General features: G+C 41.8%; 1 protein-coding gene across 1 annotated transcript; it reads left to right on the forward strand.

The window, feature by feature from the left end:
• The first annotated feature begins 1,394 nt into the window (after positions 1-1,394).
• Positions 1,395-16,428, forward strand: LOC118414959 (prolactin-releasing peptide receptor-like). Its single transcript, XM_035819303.1, has 7 exons — positions 1,395-2,062; positions 3,201-3,443; positions 11,483-11,641; positions 12,003-12,203; positions 12,438-12,638; positions 12,997-13,115; positions 13,492-16,428. Exons 1-7 carry the CDS (start codon positions 1,982-1,984, stop codon positions 13,568-13,570), a joined length of 1,083 nt encoding a protein of 360 aa, XP_035675196.1. The 5' UTR covers positions 1,395-1,981; the 3' UTR covers positions 13,571-16,428.
• Positions 16,429-16,936: the final 508 nt, after the last annotated feature.

Consider the following 16,936-nt stretch of genomic DNA (forward strand, 5'->3'; position numbering starts at 1 on the left):
TACGTGTCTAAGGCAATCTTTAAGCACGTATCAACAGCATTTTCAGAATTTTAGCAGGACATTTTTAGTGCTCGTGACAGGTAGCAATACATATGACGCGATATTAATGTGCATTGTAAATATTTAAATCCCTCACCTAAAATGTTTTGCTATGTCGCTTAAGACAAAAATGTTTATGAACGATCCTTTCACGCTATATATAGTGAATAAGCCTTGCACGTTATGGCGGCCATGAAGACTTCATGTTGTTGATACTGCCACGACTATCTATGGCTCTTACAAGCATCTGAAGTCCATAAATCCAGCTTTTAAATGGCAAAAGTAGCCCCATAGTGGTGTAGGCCCAAAGGCCCGTTCACTGAGATATTTCAAAATTTAACCTTGCAGAGACGTATCAGAAATTTAACGGAACTGTGTAGACAAGATAACAGTACCCCTGAAAGATAAAATGATAGAATCTTATCTTTCTGGCGTTAAGGGTGGCAAATAAGATAATCAGAAGTTCTAAATATTGATATGTATCTCTGCACATAAAAACATTGCCGATTCAGTGTGCATGATATAAGAGTTGGGGATAGATCTGGATGTCATGACGATCGTCATGATTAGAAGAGACTGAGAAGCAAGGCCATATATAACGTCATACTCGACAACAATAGTCCAAGGATGTTGAATAGTCCTAGTGTCTCTAAGTCTGGACTAAGTGTGGTCCATATTTGTGGGACAGGAGCGGGGTTCATGGAGACATCTTCATAACCTTTCCTTTTACCATACCATGCACTTTTATCATAGAAATAAGATCGCGGGTTCTAACTTGTTTTCTATTGTTTATTAACAGAAAAACAGAAGGTGACTACAGTAAATAAAGAAAATAAATGATACTGATACTACAGTGCGCAGGTGGTTAGAAGCTCGAAAGCTTATAAATTATGTAGGAAATTAACAATGAACTAGTAACAATGAACTAGTAATAATGAACTAGTAACAATTAATCAAAATAAGTAGCATATGATACATAATAAAAAGGAAGAAAACCAAGTCAGAAATGCAATAAAGATAAATGAAAGGGAAAAACATATCAATTGAACATCATTGATGCAATAGTTGTATAACATAGTAAAAGATTATTGAATTAGTGCAAAAGTCGCTATAATGAAATAAAAAATATACTATTTAGCATATTAGTTACAGTGAGTAAGGCCTGAGCACTAGTCTGCTGTTTTAACCATATACCACACCAATGATTGTCACATTACATCTCAAAATCACCTGCTCAGAATATTTCTTAGGATTTTCTTCATGTCTTGACATGAAGCCCTTGGAAATCCGAAAACAAACCTTCCCGTTTTACCAGCCATTTCATGCCAGTCATTTGGAGTAAACTGTGAGGGGAAAACTCTATTATTACCGTGACCCAGAAATTTGAAAATTGGAATATACGGCGTCCGAATTGCACTGCACTCATTCTACGTCGCCATGAATGTCGCATAGAGCGGGTACTGTGTGCACACACGTCTCTCCTACGGTAGTCGTCTTCATCGTTACACGGTAAATATAGTGCTTTATGCAGTAGGGATGCTGGGTGCGTGGTTGTTTATTGGTATTCATAAAAACAACCACCCAAACTACCACAAAACCCCAAAAGAATCTCGGACGTCATTGTCAGATGTTGCATAGATTATGAAAATCGTGCGATTGGCTGCCTTTTGAAATAACAAAGATGAAGAAAACACTTGAGCACCAGCGCAGCCGCTGATTGGTGGACGGCAGGCCTAAGGTTACTGGTACGCCCACATTGGTCTTTGGTGCCGGTCGGCGGAATGCTCTCTTTCAGAGAGACCGGCGAAGGCGCGAGCACACGCTGAACATTGCTCTCTGGCCAACTCAGGGCGATGTTCCTTCTTCTTCTAGGACTGTGACGAACACCTTTTTTTTCGAGACAGCTTTCGGCCTGCCATCACTCCCGTGGCGCGCACAGAAGATGGACGAGTTCATCAACGAGACGGACTGGAACGAGACGGATGCTTCCAACGAAACGGAGAGAATCTTGGTCCCTCCACAGGTGAGAAATGCGACTTCACTCAGCGTTAGCGAGGGATGTTTCAATGGTGTGCTTTTTACTAATGGTACAGATGTATATAATGAGCAAATCTGGGTTGACTTTATCTTTGCCAACAGCCTGTGCCACATCAGACGACTGCAAGACAGAGAAAAACTGTATGGCTGGAAAAGATTTTACATGGCGACATGCTCGCGCCGTGCTCTAGTTTTGTACACAACAGCAATATGTTATTCGGCCGTCGCTCAATTTGCTCAAAAATACCCATTAAAACTAAAAAACTGTTAGATTGGTGCAGAAATTTATGGCTAGAATGCAACAAAGCAACCAGAAGACCCCTATAAACTGGTATTTAAACTCTCTAGACAAAGATGAATTGTCATCCTCCATGCAAATATTGCAGTTTAAAGACATCACCAATCCCTTAGAGTGATCAATGTCTGCGGCAACAGTTGTACCAAAAGGTAAAAAAAAAGCCACGAAGAACGTATACAAAATCTATAAAGACTATTGATTTCACTGTCAGCATGACAGCACACAGTAAAAAACAGATCATTTTTGACTACCTCAAATATTGTATATACAAGTCCATATCCAAGGAGTACTTCCTGGATTCAACCAAAGGAAGCATCTTCTGCCGAATGGAAATTAAAGATGTTTCCCCATCAGATCCGAACCAAACTTTTGACCTGGGTTAGATCATCATGTACAGTCCCGATTTGAAGCTAGTCAGTCCTCGAGGTGATCTACAAAACGTGTGGTTTTGGCTATGGCCTTCAAGATCTGCGTTGTACCTCCTTCCGCCTGTTAAAACGTATTGATGTTGATTTCGTCGGGTCATTCCTATATATGACATAGATCACATTGTGGCATTACGGAATTGTTTTGGTTTCTCATCACAATGCATTCGGTCATAGATACCACCCATAAGACTAAGTTGGCGTGGCCTAATACATTGCGTTGCCTAGTGGTCTTTTTAGATGCATTCTTTGTGGGTGGTGGATAAATGTAACCTGGAGGTATTATACCGGTAGATGTTACGATGAGCGGGTGGAGCTTTATTTGCCATTTGTAGAAAGACCAATGTGATAGCAGGTTATACCGTATCATATACCTGTAGTCTGTACCGTTCCCCCCTCAGTACCCCGGCGTGCTGCTGGTCCAGAGTCTCAGCCCCCTGCTCATCCCCATGTTTGGCGCCATCGTGCTCGTGGGGGTTGTCGGGAACGTGCTACTCACCTACGTCATCCTCCGCAACAAGAGCATGCGCAGTGTGACGAACGTCTTCATCTGTAACCTGGCTGTGTCAGACATCGCCACCTGCGTCATGTGCATCCCCTTCACCCTGGCCTACTCACTGGATCACAGCTGGTACTTTGGAGAGGTCAGTACTGAATCTTACACAAAGTGTGCAATCTAAAGTAATATTGCAATCAATGATTCTAAAGGATTACTCTTCTGAAAAGTTTCACAAAACAAATCAAGTTCTATATTCTACCCTATGTAACAGTTACATTACATTTCTACAGTTACTCTAAAGGCACTCACAGCAACGACTGTACATTCAAGAATAGTAAATGGCATTTTTTTAAGCAAATGCGTTCTATGCCATACCTGCTCAAACACGTTAAGATCCGTCATTCATCTTCACCCTTGTGCGCACGTTATGACGCCATCAGTACCGGGATGCCATTCAGATATCGCCAATTTGATTTTCCTGGTTCTACTTTAACGTATTGATATCGACAGACAAGTATGTACATTAGGGCCGCAAGATGAGCAAGCCTTAATTGGATTAAAGGTGTTAACGCTATAACCGTTTATAGCTTGAAATGAATATAGAGTTTATCGAAGATCTCGACAGTAGGTGAGGCGAGCAACTTGTAGACGTACCATATAGAACTACTAGCCTTAATCGGTCCTGTTCGTGGTCTATTTGTTGTTTAAAAAACTATACGAAAAGAATTTCGATCACGGATTGTCACAAGGATATTGTTATTCTGCCTTACCGATTTAAGACAGAGACTGCTCAGAGATTATGTTGCAATTTTCAACCAAAACCTATGGTGACAACACTTAATGTAAAGGCCTTATGAACAGAAAGGACCCAAGGCAGTAAGCCAACAGATGAAAATATCAGGATTCCTCCGTATACGTATTTTGCCTTTGGAGTTTCCAAGCAAAGAGATGTAGTTTTATGAGAAAGCAAAAACTGACCTCCTCGGTACATAAGATCTGTCAACACGTCAACTCCTCTTTCCACTCGAAAATGCCTCCGAGGTGTTTCGGTACCGGGATATCCGCAACAACTGGCGAAAGCGCACAACGGTGGGGTCGCTATCGTGTTACGTAGAAATGTGAGCGCACAGGAAGAGCCATGGTCGCCATCACCCTGGCGACTGTTTTAAACTGGTTCAAAACAGTCACGTCTGCGAGCGCTTATGGGAGGCATGACCCTGCTGCCGACGAAGAAATGGCAGAGTTCCCCCTGTCAGGGTCATGCCTCCTTGTAATTTAGAGCTCGCAGACTCGTCGTCCGATCGATTTTCGCCTAGTGTGAGGGGCGTATAAGGATGACGATCCAACGATGAGCGTAGAGCGTAGAGCGCATAATGGGCACAGAGAGCACGAAAGGAGCACACAGCGATCTAGCTCTGCGATTCAGGTTGCAGTGAGAGCGCAGCGAGAGCGCCGACTAGAAGAGAGAGACCTTAACATCAGGAAGGTATCCTCGTTGACGAGTCTTTATCAAGTTTTCTGCACCAATGGTGGTGCTGAATCATTTTAGTCTGTGGTTTTGTCTTTCGTTTACCAAATGTTGTATGGAACAATTCACATTTTCTACAGGACTCAAAGTCCGTCTTTACATCCTTTTAGTAAAAAGATCACTAACGCGAGCTGTAGTTTCCTGTAGCCCATTGTTGGCATTCCCTGCTGGTAGTGTGCTCAACCAAATAATTTGTGCATTACCAACCATCTCCTGCGTCTAATGTGGCTGATGGGAGGGTATGTTTGGAAACGTTATTAAAAACGGTTCGTACAATTCATCACTATGAAGAAGGCGGGGACATCCAGAATCCGCCTCTAATCCACCAAAATTAAAGAAATAACCATTCAAGAAACCAGTGGGGGATTCGTATCCTGCTCTGCATTACGGAAGATTGAAAACGCTCTCAGGTGAGTACCACCAAGAGATCTAATTGCTTTTCCCCTCCTTCAACTGGCGATACAGCTCTGCATAGAGATTGATCTTCCTGTCCGGGATCACTCAAGTTCCATCCTCTATCTCTCGACTAAAGCAGAACCAATCCCCAGTCTACCTGTGTAACGCATGTGCGGCTCAGTAGGTGTTCTCCTGGTGGTGATCCTACTGACATCGCATCCATCAAGCGATTATCCCCAATGCCCGTCAGCTTCGCTCCCATCATCCTTGGTATTTACACCACGTTCTGTGAGTGCGTATGTTCGGGGTCCGATATGAGTCGACATCACAGCTTTGTGGGTCTTAATCGACTGTTACATCAAGAAGCAGGCTTCACCGTCCGATAGGATCTGAAGAGAACCTGCTATAACATTTTGGGGGATCACCACAGCACAGTATATCAAACTGATAGCTCTTTCCAAATAGGAGAGTTTCTTGAAAAGTACTTTTGGACAGGTTATGATGGACCAAAGTTATCAGGACCGTCAATGTTAAAGTTAAAGTAGACGTCTACCTCAGAAGTAATAAAAAAACTCAAACGAGTAGTCAATCTGCGGGATGTATCACCTTTGTTCGTTTCTCTCATGCATGCGTCGCTACTTCTTCATTTTACCGATTATAAGTAGGACCTACCTGTCGCACGATTGTCAGAAGATTTCCAACTGAGGCTGTTCTTGGGATAGCCGTGCATGATGCATGGTGCGAAGATGTCTTGTTACTGATGAGGCTGTCTTACGATCCTTCTCGGTGTTAATTTCTATCACATGATGTGACTCACATCCTGCCTGAAAATAGTACGACATCAAAATCGCACGACGACCGCACCGTGGCACCAATCTGGCATTTTCACAACAGATCATGACTGACATTAGGGGACGACTGAAACTGGAGACTTGGGAGACTGTTTTTGTTTTCCTTTCCATTATGAATATCTTGTATAGAGGCTAAATTTGTTCCCTGTAGTTGAGCCAAACACTACATCCTGTCCATGAAGCAGCCCCATTAAGACTGTTGAGTTAAAAACTCCCATTACGTCCATTACAAAGCAGACATCACCCGAAGGGCAGTCTCATATTTCTTATGTGCCCTTTCACTGAACTTTATATCAAAGGGGCAGTGCTGGATAAGTGGAGGAAATAGCGTCCATTCACACTGAACCTTAATGATAAATGTAAGATCTCTGCCTCCTACGCACCAACTTTAAATCTTGTGTCACAATTCAAGTGAATGCCGGCCGAATCTTTAGGTCAGTTGGAGCTCGGTTGGAAATTGCCCGAGCGTCGACCGTCCTTTTTGCTGAAAATCTGCCCCGTCACAAATTGGACTGGGGTCTGTGTTTTATTCCGAATAGTTTCCATACTGTCTTTTTCTTGGGGCAAAGCCGAAATCATACGGAGGTTTATTCCCAACAGATGAGGTGCTAAAAATCGTTAGAAGTCCTAGTCAGGCTTCGTCAGGCTGTTGACAGTACTTTAGCCGAAAATGCCCATTTAGAGCTCGCCGTCATGTCAGCCGAGCTTAGTTCTTGATTTGTGACGGGGATTAAAACGTAGCTGGCCTCTCGTACCGCGGGCCGTGGTGTTGGGCTTACTACTTTCCACGTGAAAGTTGCCGTTGGGGTCACCATATTGATTGGCCTCTACAGAAACAGTCGAGCAAAGGCGATTGTGCTGGAAGCCATGTGTAACACCAATATTGTGCATTGTCCTAGCCCAGAGTGCCCGTGGAGATTATAGGATTTGTTTCGGTAGAACTTTGGCAGACAGAACGCAACTATCCTGTACCTGCTCTGACTGCATATCGCCTATCTATGCAATTCATTAGGCCAATAAAAGGCATTCATTAGGCCAATAAAAGGAAAAGTTCAGATGAATCAGGAATACTAATTACAGAACTAGAGTTCGGCGACCTCATACCTCCATGAAAATTTAGAGCTTTCGTAAATTTCATGCAATTGACTAAGACATTAACATAATTTATGCATTGTGTTGTTCATCATTGACAAACGTACACATGTCACAATTATAAAATTCCCATTATTAATCATAAAGCGGTTTTGCAATTTTTACATAAATTATGCAAATAAGTTCCTCATTACCATATTTGGTATCTGCTTATATTCCACCTATCATAATTAACATGTGTTACATTTATTGAAGTCCAGTTATTGCAAACAATGGAATTATACAATTTCCTCAGTAATTATGCAAATTAAGTCCTCACTTGCATAACATGTATATCATTATGAACATCTTTGCCTAAGGTACCCGCATGCTTAATATGATGCCAATCCGTCAATCGTTTCTGCAGTTATCCTCTTCGGAATGTCTTGACAAAAACGCCCCTGCAGTTCCCAAATTAAATGTTAGGGGGCTGAAACTTGCCCAACTTTGTCATGACACTAAAAGCTATCTCCCACCTAAATTTCAAGACCATATCACGCCCAAGACAAGAGATACATAGAAAAAACTGCTATGATTGAATGTTGTCATCAATTATGCAAATTTGCTCCTATTTTGCATAATTAGTATTTCATTTTGTACAATGTTGTCTGAGGTGCCTACATACCAAAAATCATGAAAATCCGTTGTTCCCTTCTTGAGTTATCCTCTTCAGAAGTTTTTGACAGAAATGACCCTGCTATCCCTAAACTAGACGCTAGGGGGCCCAAACTTATGTCACTTCTTCCTGAGCACAAGAGCTATCTAATACTTAAAAATCGTGACCATAGCATGTTCAGAACACCAAAATAGCAAAACCGGAAGTTGCGCTGCAGTACCAAGGGGAGCCACTAGGGGGCCCAAAATCTAATCATTTCCAGCTTTCATCACACCCTACCAACACACCAAGTATGAAACCAATCCATCCAACCGTTCTTGAGTTATCTTGTTTACACACACACACACACACAGACAGACACACAAACACAGGGTAACCTCCATTCCATTACATTTCATGGAGGTAATTATGTTTTATTATGTTTCCAAGTTGATAGGATAGCTACTGTTCCTTAACTTGCACAAGGCAAATTTCAATGCACGGTCACTCCATAATCTAGAACGTAACTCTAAAAGTAAAATGGTGCATGAATACATGGATCTGATACCTCCCTACGGACAGGATATCCATGTTACAGTAAAGTGATCCACCGAGGTGTAGGAGTAGGTTCAATCTGTATCCTCATCCGTCAAACATGCGGAAGAGGCGACGGGGATTGATTTTGTGGATGTTCTATTTCCAGCTCTCCACCTCCGCGCGGGGTAGCGCGAGCTAGCTAGTGTCGACAGCATTCCTGAAGTGACATTTGGTAATAAATCACATACGGGTTCTCAACACTTCCCAAAGGCACCGTGCCAGCTTTGGACACTTCTGCAGTACATCATGCCAATGGCATTGACATTGGTGGGCGTCTCTTTGGAACAGCCACTAGCACTGTGTCAGACATTGCTTCCTGTGACTTTTACGTTTCATCATTCTATCAGTAGAAAGCGTTTTCTTCGGGTGTGCATATTGTATGTATTGTGAATGATTCTTTTAAAGTCTGAATTTGATCAGAAAATAACTACACATGTACATGTATTGGATGTTGCTTCTTTTCAAACGCTGTTTCCGATCACAGAGACTGTTAAGTATCCGCGGAATATCACCTCCATACATGGGCTTTAAGAAAATTTTAACTAAATGCAAAGCTAAAACCGATTTGTGTTTTATGTCACTTTGACTGCGCACGCATATATGCAAATTCTAAAAGCTTCCATGCACGCCCACACACGCATTGCTTGTAGAAGCAGGCTTCTGAAAACTCATCAAAAGTTCCATGAGTAGATCCTATCGCGCTTTTTACGTGTTAAAAGGATTATCGTCTGGCTATGTTATAGGACAAAACACCATCCATGGATGCGTACTATCTGGAAGCGTGACATTTCACATGGCGATGGTTCATCCGTCCGTCATGCCACACTAATGACCCGGCAGGACGGAGACAACCAGGCACACAGGTGCTCTAGAGCTCACAGGCAAGACACTTGCTTTTCTGCCGGATGGAGATAAGACATAATGACCATGGGCTTGCCTTTGGTAGGATTTTGTGGGAGTTTATGTGTTTAAGGCCTTAGGGCGTGCATATGGGCTGTAGATGCGGTAGTACCGGCCATCTGTCAAGTGGATATCCTTTTCCCGAAAGGCGTCATGTATATATGGCGTTAGACGTGCGCTACTTTCCCTTGTAGACTCTCTCATGTCTCCAAACACATTACATATTAAGCGGGGTGTTGACTGGAAAGTATGGCCATGAAAAACTAGGTACATGTGCCGTTTAACCATGATCTCTACCTGACTGACTACGCTACCAATAATGTGGAGAAAAATTTGCCAGGTGAGTTTTCCTACCAGAGGAGTTGGTCGGCCGAGCGGAAACGTGAACCTAAGCGTGGACTGACTTCCCCGGCGAATTTCCCGGTTTTTTTTCGGAATTCTACGATCCACGTACCTCCTTAGGAAGGCCAGGTCAAGGCTAGTTAACAAGGCCTTAAATAGTGAGGTACAATACATAGTACATAACCTTCTTCGGCTTATCATACTTGTTGGTGCCAGAAGATCGGTGAACAGCCTTGTTACTAAGTATTTTATCTCCTCGGTATTTTTTGGCGGCCCATGTATTTGTATCTTTTTTTTTTTATTTATCGTTTGTTTTCTGTTTCACTCCAACAAAGACACTCTAACTTTGGCACAGCAGCAATTTCATGTACAACTATACCGAGAACGAAAAGTGCCATGTAATCTAATGAGCATAAGCGGTATTCCCAGGCAACATCTCCAAGATTACTCAAAGTCATGCTTCAGGCTTCGGAGTAGCAGACTGGTAATGAAGTCACTACATCTTGCATCCGTAATCTATACCGATGGGATTTTGAGTAATTACTGCAATTTGTAACAAAATTACAAAAGGGCCAACCAACGTAGGCCTTTGACTTCGAATTGCATGAGAGGCTACTGATGTAGGAGGTATGCCATATGCATGGGCTGGAAAATTGCCCCATAACTGTAGACTTCTTTTCACTTTCAGTGCACTTCGCAGGCGTTCATGCATCTTGTGCGTAGTTTCTGCGGCATTTTTATGGCTCTCTGCTTGCCGATGCGCGCTTTTTTTCTATTCATATTGCCACACGTAGCGCGATTAAGTCGCAGTACCTACATTTGAGTCTCACTTATAAGTATCATTGCCATGGTTACTCTGTATAAAATGGTGCGATTCACTTGAACCATTTGGTAATTACGACTCTTAAATGATGTCGCAACGTCTCAAGCAACCAGATAAATGTTTGATGCGTGTTCCTGGTGAAAGATAAACTGACTGATGTATTTAATGTTATGGCATTCATCATTATAAAACCCACATAGATCACCCTGCACTCTGTGCTTTTACTTTCGCAGCGCATGGCGCATTTTGACTGACCTGATAAAACAATGAAGCATCAATGTATATGTGTTTAGTTGTGGTTATCTGATAGGGTATTACTGTCATTCAATCGCGTGGTATTTTACTAATACATATGTAAGAAAGGGATGAGGGATAAGTATGATTCTACTGATGGTTGAAAAGGGTTGTTGGGGCCGTTTGATGCATCGGCAGTATCAGCGGAGGAATCCGTATGTGAAGAGAAGCAGTTATTGTAACCGTGTTCTTTACTTCTGTTTTCAAACATTAGCCATGAACGTCAATCAAAACCGTTGATATCCATTGCACGGAGGTTGTACAAAGCGCAGGAGCTTACAGTGAAGAGATAGACAGATGAAAGTGTCCATGGCGAGCGTGATTCAAAGAGTAGTTGAGGTCTTTAACTCTGCCTGATGTATTGCGATTTTCTGTGGTATCCTACGATAAAATGCTAAAATTTTTTCTGCTGTTATCGTCTCTTGATGATATGCTGAAATGGAATGTATCATCATGACCCTACGTTCCTAGTTGCATTCATCATGTCTGCTGTATGGAACTATTACCACTGGTTATCATTTATAGATACGCTGAAGTCTTACTGAAAACAAAAAGATGACGGTGCGTTTTTCGAATGGTAAACAAGGGGTAAACAAGTTGACCACATCATGCTGCTACAATCTCAGAACTAAGCAAACGCTGAACAACTTTTGACCTTTCCTTTCTTGTCTTTGTGCACAGATTTCATGACAGTAATCTTTAGAATACTTTTGGTGTCTTTCCGTAGGTGATGTGCTACCTGGTCTTTTCCCTCCAACCCACGTCTGTCTACCTGTCAATCATGACCCTGACTGCCATTGCTATCGACCGCTACTACGTCATCATGTACCCCTTCAAGCCCCGGATGTCCATGCGGACCTGTGCCACCATTATCGGACTGATCTGGGTACTTTCGTCATTACATACCTTCATATCTTTATCTCCTTGCATACGTTGACTCGTTATGATTACTTTCAATATTTCATTTCCGAAGAGATGAAAGCAATGACAAACAAAAATAGCTGTAGAGAATTTACTTTTACTTAATAGTCACCACGTACGTGCATCATGATCCGAAGGTCATTTCAAGGTGTTACATTGAATTAGATAGAGTAAGAAAGGAATAGCCATAGGAGATGGTGACTGCCTTTTTCACCGCTCCGGACTTGATTCTTTAGATACTTATTGTTGACTCCATCATACAGTAAATCCCACGCGGCTAAATATAAACAACAACAACACAAACCGTTTTCTTCTACTCTCTTCAGCTGGTAGCGGTTGGACTCTCGCTGCCTGTGGGCATCAACACCCACTATCTGGACTTCACTGAGATCGGCCTGGACTTCTACGTGTGTAAGGAGATATGGGACGAGAGGAAGCAGCAGATGATCTACACCAACACAATGTGGGTGGTGCAGTACTGGCTGCCCCTGCTCATGATCTCCGCTGCATATGCCAAGATTGGACACGTGAGAGCTTTGCCTTGTCTTTAGAAGTAGGCGTGGGTTGATGATGGAAATAGTATGTTAAATGTTGTAAAGTATTGAAATTCATGAAGTAACGCTATACCTACCCGTTTAACTTTGTCAATCACGTGTTTCCAGCTAATCAAATTCAGCCAAAAAAGTATAACGTTACCAGTCCTTTTAGTGTAATATTGTAATTAGAACCCGAAGTAAAAAAACATTCACCTGATGCTACAGAAACTGCGCAACCGCGTGATGCCCGGATCTATGACCGAGCGTCAGCAGGAGGAGCAGAACCGGCGCAAGCGCAGAACGAACCGCCTAATGATGAGCGTGGTGGTGGCCTTCGCCATCTGCTGGTTCCCCATCAACATCTTCAACGTCATCAATGACGTCAACATCGACCTCATCCACGAGAAGTACTACAACTTGATCCAGGTAATGTATAAATGCTCGCCACATTAGCCATGGTGTTGCAAAAGGTTAATGATAAAACCACTAGTTATCAGCTGTTGAGTCAGACCACAACAGACCGTTCTGAATCTGAACTAGTATGTAGGCCGCAGGCTGCCATGAAATGAATGTTGCTGTTGATGAAGTCAGGACAACGAGGATTGAGTACTTGGAGTACTTATTGTTTGAAATTGACATGGTTGAACTACATTTGTTGACTTCAATTCCCTGCTAAATATGCATATCTGTTGTCATACGTAGACAGAGTCAGCAGAAAATCACAGAAATCTATAATTTATTGATGAAACAGGAATTCACAAAGCGTCTCAATCTCCTGTTTCAGCTGCTCTGCCTGTGGTTCGCCATGCTGTCGTCCTGCGTCAACCCGTTCCTGTACGCCTGGAAACACGACTCCTTCCGCAAGCACCTGCGCAAGACCTTCCTCAAGACCTACAGATATCTGTAAGTATCCTGTATTCCTGTCTTAGACCTCCATCTTCCTGCTGCCCCATACGAGCGTGAATACTCGTCATAAAGAAAGTTCACTTTGAGTATTATCGGCTATGGCACGCAGCTATGTTTGGACAGTCTAACTAACACAAAAACATGAGTACCAATAACGTTACCTGTCAGTCCTGAGAAATTTGGGTCATTGAATGACGTATCAGGTCAAAGGGTGTTGCCGTATCTGTTCCCTCACTGAGACCTCACCGTAATGTTTTCATAGATTAACATCATCATATACACACGCGCATAGTTTGGACGAAGTATTTATGATAAGTTTAAGCATGCGCACCTATGGTTTTCAGTTTATGACCACGGGATTCCTTTTCCCCAGGCGAAACCAGGATCAGAACCAGGTGCATCCCCTGGAGCCGTGCGGTGCGGACACTGTCGCCTCACAAGGTCCCAGCTGACTAGATGTGACAAACGTCAACACCTCCATCACATATCTGTAAGAGCCCGGATGTTCCAGTCACATATTTAAGGCCTATCCAAATACCCTGATGGCAAATAGTGCCCATAAAGGCGTTGACTTATCGACGTCTCTCATGACAAGCCGGCTTTTTTCAAAAAGTCTCGCAAAGTCTCAAGGTGATAAACAGGCTAGTCAAATAAAACGTACAAAATATTACCAGTTTAACGTTACGTGATGCACACACTATATAGACAACAAAAAGGGTATAATTGATAGTGAAGAAAAACGTAATTTGACAGTTCTTACACATTAAAACTTAATCTTTGGACAAACGCTATGGCATGAATCAAAATCAGTACCAGGTTTCTCAGAGTTGTGACTGATAATCGCAAATATGGTTGCGATGGCGGGATCACCATTTCCTGAAATTTTAGAAAGGACAGGCCGTCAGCCATACAACCATGATAGATTTTGACCCCTGTATCACACATTGAAATTTAATCTCACTGTGTCAAAGCGTCAGACCTGTCTGTTACCGGAACGTCATGCCAGTTACGCCTGCTGCATGGTAGTTGGTATTTTTCGAAATGACAAAGAGAGGGAAGGTTTCATGTTTTCTTATTTTCATCTTTTATTATGTGTGTCCACTCTGGTAAAAAATACGACACATACTTGGTAGTTACGATTGTCAGACAGAAAAGTTCATTTGTGACTATAGCTAACTATCACCATTCCATATTCACTGAAAACATTTGTATTTTACCTTCGCCAAGAAAGTTATGTTTTCGGCACTCACTTTCACTGTCTGTCTGTCTGTCTGTCTGTCTGCCTTTGAGCAAGATAACAACTAGATGGATTTTATTGATATTTGGTCTTCGTGGGACCTCAAACAGATTAGATTTTGGCCCCCTATTGACTTTCCATGGTACTGCAGTGAAACTTTTGGTTTTTATGTCTCGTGTTCTGGACACAATCTATAGTAACGACAGTCCTTGCTGTCGGAATAAGATTGGCCCTCTAGCCGCGTGTCGGGAACTGCATGTTGCGTTTTAGTTGTAGAATTTGGAAGGGATAAGTCAAGAAGGGATAAATAAATTTTCCTGACTTTGGTCCTGTAGGCAACTTTGATAAAGAGCAAAATTATTAGAAAAAATATTTGTATAGACCGCATATCATCTGTAATTATGCAAATACATGTATACGTGGCTCTTTTGTACTTGATTTTAAAAAAACGTAGAGGTATGCTTATTCTACAAATTAGGACCTTATTCAAATAAGTAATGTTTCAACTTTGCTAAATGACAGGAACTCCGTGCTCAGTGTAAGTCGGTTCGAGAAGAACATCAATTCATGACCTGATTTGCATAAATGTTGAAATATTGTACAAGTATAATGTAAATGATGGCATACACGAGTAGTAGTAAATGATGACCTATAGTGAGAGATGTGTCGCGCAACAACCCAGTAATATAAGATTGTCTAGCTCTATAGTTGCTGCCCTCTTTCAGCGATAGAGCAATGACGTCAGTATTTTGTTTGGTGTCAACAATATCATCTGTTTCTGAAAGAAATGCTGACGTATGTTATGAATATCTAAGTTTATCTAAGTTTATCATATAAATACATTGCGTTCGGGAAAACAATGTTAGTGTACGTGATATACATAACAGGACGGAAATATACTACCTGCACTGTAACATAGCGCGCCGTCGAGGGTAACCGCAACTTTAAGTGCAGTCGGATACCTATTGAGACTACACAATGGTTTTGTGTCGTACTTCATATCACTGTTGGTGTTCAAGGTAAATTCATGAAGAGCGCACTGTAGGGTGCACGTTGATGTTTATGTACATATTATGGGCTACAATATAGTGAAGGAATGCAGTAAAACGGCCGTTTGTGTTGGTTGTAAGTAAAACTTGTATTGATGTTATTGAATTAATACGGCCCTATCTTTTTAGATGTTACACGTTTAGGTTCAAAGTACAAGTATCGTGTGAGAGTCATGCCTATCTGATGTTTAAGTGCTGTGTTCATGCGGTACGTATCGGTTTTATTCAGCTATCACTCACTCACTCATCTTGTACCTTACGCTTTGTTCATGTTAAAGTTAGTCATTGGAACGGAAACATTTTAGCATCACATCATCCTAACCAGGATACATGTACATTACCACGTCACAGATCCTACATCTGCCGTGCTGATATCAGTATTCCAGATATATTAAGAGGCTGTAGTGTTCCTTAGTGTAGTCATATCGCTCCTGTTCGTGGACGGGATTGTTATTTTTCTTGACATGCCTACGACGTGCATTCATATTGTGTGTACTATCTATATGAAATTTACTAATTAGGTATTTTCTATCGCAAGGGACCGATAAGAATGCAGCCGAAGAGTGTCTAAAATGATATAGATGTCACCTGCTTAATACAAGTTACAAAATAAAAATGGCGGTAAAAGCACAGAAGAAATACATTCTGAAATACATTCTTCACATCCACTCTCGATTCATACTAGTCGGTCCCTAAATGGTATGACGTTGTTAGAAGTCAGATAGATGTGTAATGTTTATATAACTTGACAAATGACAATAGACTTGCTCTGCGCCCTCTGGTTACATAATAACCACTACATTACAAAGATATTACCGTGATGCCTCATAAGATGTAATCGTCCAAGGCGCCTGTGTGGAGAGTTGACATTTATCAGATCTTAAATAATACCCAAGATTCACACGCCAATATATAAAGAGACTAAGGGAAAGACAGCTCTTTATTTGGTTAGGAGGCATTACCTAAAATGCAGTAAGTGCCGGCGGCAAAGATTTGATAGAATGATATGGTGTTGAATAAAGTGTCTATGTTGTGAAAATTGCGTATCGACACATAGTGTGTACTTTATTGTGTAATTACAAGAAGGACATATAATGGACTCATCGGCCCTGTTCAACGTTCTCACCAAGGCTAACTTCACATTCCCAAACCAGGGCCCGGCCGGACTGTTTGTGAAAACGGAAAGTAGAAGTGTATATATACGCAAGAATTTACACAAATAATGCCCACTACTATTCTCTTTACTTCTTGTGTAGTTTGGTGTCTTTTGTATCATACTTTTCGTTTCCGACAGCAGCCCGACCGGGCCCCGGTTTCGAAATGCGACCTAGACCTAAGATAAACTAAGCCTGCCCTAAACTTCCAATAAGATCCGAGCAGTATAATCCAGTATAGGCCTTGACTAAATCCTAAAATCGATATTTGGTACTACTCCAAGACAGACAGAAACAAAGTTGTGCAGACTAGATGTAGCGTTTACAGATTAATTAAGCAATATCGATTTTTAAATTGCCATCTCTTTCATTTCCAGT

This window comes from Branchiostoma floridae, chromosome 4, assembly GCF_000003815.2.
Source record: "Branchiostoma floridae strain S238N-H82 chromosome 4, Bfl_VNyyK, whole genome shotgun sequence".
Classification (NCBI taxonomy): Eukaryota; Metazoa; Chordata; class Leptocardii; order Amphioxiformes; family Branchiostomatidae; genus Branchiostoma; species Branchiostoma floridae.

What these genes read in the sequence shown, in the direction of transcription:
- LOC118414959 (XM_035819303.1), top strand. Translation starts at nt 1,982, where the DNA reads ATGGACGAGTTCATCAACGAGACGGACTGGAACGAGACGGATGCTTCC. An exon ending in CATATGCCAAGATTGGACAC is followed by an intron (nt 12,204 to 12,437) that starts GTGAGAGCTTTG and finishes CTGATGCTACAG; the next exon opens with AAACTGCGCAACCGCGTGAT. An exon ending in CTCAAGACCTACAGATATCT is followed by an intron (nt 13,116 to 13,491) that starts GTAAGTATCCTG and finishes CCTTTTCCCCAG; the next exon opens with GCGAAACCAGGATCAGAACC.